Source organism: Pan paniscus, chromosome 9, assembly GCF_029289425.2.
Source record: "Pan paniscus chromosome 9, NHGRI_mPanPan1-v2.0_pri, whole genome shotgun sequence".
In the NCBI taxonomy this organism is placed as follows: Eukaryota; Metazoa; Chordata; class Mammalia; order Primates; family Hominidae; genus Pan; species Pan paniscus.
In genome coordinates, this window is record NC_073258.2 from 124,688,541 (window position 1) to 124,693,402 (window position 4,862).

Genomic DNA, 4,862 nt, shown 5'->3' on the forward strand with positions numbered 1-4,862 from the left:
ATCCTACGTAGCTCTTTCTAGTGGAGAGTTCAAATTCTGGGCTCACAGAAATAAGTTCACATATTAGCCCTGCTGTTCATTGACTGTGTGGATACAGTATAAAGTAAAATTTGCTGTTTGATGTTTTTTTGTGGTAGTTTTCTTAACATAAAATAGTAAGATGTATTTTTTATTTCTCTATTAAGAGCAAAACAACCAATTATATTTTTTTAGTGACCTTTTTCTCTCTGTGTGATGTGTCATTGGCCCTGATGAGAAAAAGAAGTCCTCGTGTTTGCCTGAATTTGACTTCTAAGTAGGTACTTCTCTGGGATCAGAGGACTGATTACATAATTTCTGCCCCACTTTGTGCCAGGGAGTGTTTATGTGCCCATTGCACTGCAGTTCTGTAGGTCTGCCAAATAGAGTTTGTAACTGTCTTGGGCTGCTCTTCCTAAGATAGTTAATTAGTCTTCTCTGGAGCATTCTCCTAGGATTATATCAAGGATTTATGTTGTTTTCATCACAGGAAAAAATCACTGTCATCTCACTGACTAGATCTTACAAGACCTTCAAACTACAGATTATCTTAAATTTTTCAATAAGCTAGCTTTATAAATTCCAGGCCTAATACTCTCCCTCTCTCTCTGCTTCTCCTGAATAATATTCATTGCACACTGAATTATACCAGTCACTTCTTATTTATTTTATGGTCATATGTTTTATCTCTCTGCCTCATATATAAATGCATTTTCTTTTTATAAGATTATAAACCCATTTGGAATAGACAACAATGTCATGGTTTTGGTGATACACTGAAAAAAATTGTGTCACGTTGAATTGGATTGCCTATTCATACATATTTTGATGTTTAACCTTGCATCTCTGCTGTTCAAACAAGCAAAGTCACTGACAACACACATTTTTCTCAGAAAGCTTCTGGTGCACAGAAATCAATTCTCCATTATTCCAGTGTTTTTACAATTGGAATTGAGTTTGGGGGAATGTAGTGATCCTCTTGGACTGTATTTACCCACATACTTTTGAAATATCAGCAAAAGCCTCTGTAGCACCCAGGGGGTCCTGAGGGTGAAGGACCCACGTTTAGACACTGACAAGATTGTTATAAGACATAAGTGACTAGGACATGCTTCATTCAGGTCACTATTGACTCATCTTGTTGCAGCCAGGTACATGCTTCATCCCACCTGCCCCACACTCGTACTCAAAAGCTATGTAACAAATGCAGAAGTGTGGTAGCACATGCATTTGTCTACTATCTCAGATATGGAAGCATCAGGGAGACCCAGTTTATGTGGTACAGCCGGAAAGCTTATCCTTGATATACCCACGTCAATCTTACAAAAGTGGAGCTCTGTGCAAGCTCAGATGACTCGGCCTCTGCAGGTCCTAGTGCAGGGCATGCGTAACCGGCTCCCTCACCTTGAGATGAAATTGCCCCCTCAAGTTTAAGTCCAAGGTCATGACCTACCATTTTCATCAAGGTAAAAGGCAGAGAGAAGGAAGTTTGGATAAGCCTCTTACTTGAACTTCAGTTTCCCCACAGTTACATGGGAAAATAATAATACCTACCTCACATAATTATTGTCGAGGTCAAATCAGGTGGTTTGCATGGAAGTTATTTATAGCCTGGAAAGAGATAACAGGTATCAATGCAAGGACTAGAAGCAATAATAGACATGTGGATGAATGCCTCAGAGAAGCAGAGGTTTCATGCAGACATTTTCTTATCTTGAGTCTTTTTAACAAGGTGCCACCCTTGCTGAGTTGCCTTAACTGCTTTTCATTGGCACTGAAGAAAGACATATGGAAAATCACGTTTGAGAACAGGTTACAATGTGGAACTTTCCGGGTTCCCAGCCAGGAGTCCTCTATTCTCTGCATGAATCTTTCTTTCTATTTCTGCTTTAAAATTTCCACTTATTTGGTGTCCTATCCAGGGCCCTGCATTATAGTGTTTCCTGCATGTCTGTGATGGATGAAGTCAGTGAGGCTGCACTTCCTTGTGGCCCCCCAGCCTCTGTAATGCTGCCTTCATTTCTTTGTTACGCAGTGTGTAGATGATGGGGTTAAGCAAGGGAGTGACGACAGTGTAAAAGACAGCTACCACCCCATCCAGGGGCTCCTGTGAACGAGGCCGCAGGTAAATGAAGGTGCAGGGCACGTAGTAAACAATGACAACAGTGAGGTGGGCAGCACACGTGGAGAAGGCATTGCGGCGCCCATCTGCTGACGGAATTCGCAGGATGGCAGCTACAATATAGCCATAGGAAGTGAGGATGAGCACGAAGCAGGTGAGGGCCAGGAAGCCAGTGTCTGCAAAGGTGACCAGCTCGTTGATGGCCGTATCAGCGCAGGCTAGACGCAGCATGGCAGGAATGTCACAGAAGATATAGTCGACCCGATTGGGGCCACAGACGGGCAGCTGGAATACAAAACTTGTTTGGAAAAGTGAATGGATGGTCCCTCCCAGCCAGGTGCCTAAAGCCAGGGAGTTACAGACTCTGTGGGTCATGATGGTAGCATAGTGTAAGGGCTTACAAATGGCAAGGAAACGGTCATAAACCATAAGTGTGTAAAGGAAGCACTCAGTACAGCCCAGGAAATGGAAAGAAAATAGTTGGATTACACAGCCCCCAAAGGAGATAATCCTACTACCCAAGAGAAAGCCAGCAAGCATCTTGGGGACAATAGCACAAGAAATGGTCATGTCCAAGAAGGAGAGGTGACACAGGAACCAGCACATGGGACGGTGGAGCCGGATGTCCACTAAGACAGTGAGGATGATGAGCCCATTTCCAGAAACAGTGAGGAGATAGATGACAAGGAAAGCTAAGAAGAGTGGCGCTCCCAGCTGTGGTGGGTGGTGCAGGCCCACCAAAACGAAGTGAGACACAGAAGTCTGGTTTCCACTTTGCAGTTCCTTGCTGTTCACATCTGTCAAAAGAAGTAGCAGAGGGAGATGCTCAACACCCCTCTAACATTTCTAGGCTCAGCACATCAATTATGTGTCACTTCCAAATAAGGACAGAAAAGGATACTTATCTATCTATTCTATCTATCTATCTATCTATCTATCTATCTATCTATCTATCTATCTATCTATCTATCTATCTAACTATCCGTTCTCTCTCTCTTCTCTCTCTCATTCTTGCTACTGGTCTTTATCATTCTCTCACCTTACTCCCCCTCAACTCCTGATTCTGAGATTCTGCTTGGTGTCAGGGAACAGTTGTTCTCTCCAACGTTAAAGGTAAATGATGATGTATACATAATTTAGGAGAATGAAGGAAAGACCATACACAGAAGAAGTAATCTTCCTTTCCAATCAGGAAGAAGAAATATAATCATATAAAAGATAAATTAATTGATAAAGGAAGATCTGTTCCATTGTTTTCCTTCAGTTTGATCTCTGATATGTATACCAGAGAGTTAGCTTGCATCTTATTGATTTTCTAGGAACATCAGAGTTGTGATTATATTTCCTATCTAAGTGTGCCCAATGAAAAAATTTTCAGGTTTAAAAAAATATATACTATCTGACCTGCACACTGAACCTAATACATTCAGAACCTCTGAAGTTTTAGCTAAAAGTATCTATTTTCAAAAAATCTATATAAAAATTTACATGTCATTTAAAATCTCTCAGAATAGTGAAGCAGTACAAAATCTTAGCCCCAAGGCACTGGGTTGCCTTTTTTTCTCTCTACTTCTGGAAAGTAGAGTCCATTTGTCCATCCGTCCATCTGTCCATCCATCCGTCTATCCACTCATCCATCTACCTGTACACCCATACAGTAGGGCACTATATATTGTATCTTATGAGTACGGCCTGTGAAGTCTTACTGGGTTCAAAGATCTAGTTCACTTATACTCATTGGTAATCACATTTTTAATATGTTTTTACAATTATAAGTGGGGACAATAATAGTGTCTACTTCATAGGATTGTTGTAAAGATTCAATTAATTCACACAATTTACAGTAGCACTCAATCAACATTAGCTATGATTTTTCATCAAATATATGTTGTAATCTCGTATTGTTAGACAAATTCCGTCTTTGCATGTGTGGCTCTGGTCTGAAGTGAACCTATGGTTTCTAGCGAGTTGTTCAGTGCTCAATGACACCCCTGCAAATTTGGAGCAGCTTCACAAAGGGCTTCTCCTCCCAGGATTACTGGTGAATGGGACCCGCCAAATGTCAGGGAGAAATCAGGAAAGTAACGGAGAGCAATGCGAGGTGTTCTTCCTAGTGTCACTTTACTTCCATCAACATTTTTTTTTTTTTTGAGACAGAGTTGTGCTCTATTGCCAGGCTGGAGTGCAGTGGCACAATCTCGGCTCACTGCAACCTCCACCTCCCGGGTTCAAGCAATTCTCCTGTCAGCCTCCCAAGTAGCTGGGATTACAGGCCCACACCACCACGCCCAGCTATTTTTTGTATTTTTAGTAGAGACGGGGTTTAACCATGTTGGCCAGGATGGTCTCGATCTATTGACCTCGTGATCGCCCCACCTCGGCCTCCCAAAGTGCTGGGATTACAGGCACGAGCCACTGCGCCCGGCCCCTTCTATCAGTATTTACTCTAATAGTCTGTTCACAAATTGGAGGCAAATATCCAAATGGCGTGTCACCTTCAAGAAGGTTCAGGGACAACACTGAATCTCTCAGAAGGCTTCAGAGGATGTGGAAGGAAATAGGGCTCCAGCTGGGCTCGTGGTGGGTGAGGCAGCTGCAGTTGCAGCTGCCTGCCCTCTGACTACTTCTCTCCCCTCTACACTGTGGATTGCCTCGCATCCCTCATCAAACCCTCTCAATCTTTAGCGCCACACAGACTACACTTCTCAGTAAAATTAAGTTT

General features: G+C 42.4%; 1 protein-coding gene across 1 annotated transcript; it reads right to left on the minus strand.

The window, feature by feature from the left end:
- Positions 1-1,984: 1,984 nt before the first annotated feature.
- Positions 1,985-3,758, minus strand: LOC100977922 (olfactory receptor 10G6). Its single transcript, XM_024930750.4, has 2 exons — positions 3,711-3,758; positions 1,985-2,977 (listed from the first exon to the last, which is right to left on the minus strand). The coding sequence occupies exons 1-2, from the start codon at positions 3,756-3,758 to the stop codon at positions 1,985-1,987; spliced, it is 1,041 nt and encodes a 346-aa protein (XP_024786518.1).
- Between the last annotated feature and the right edge of the window lie 1,104 nt (positions 3,759-4,862).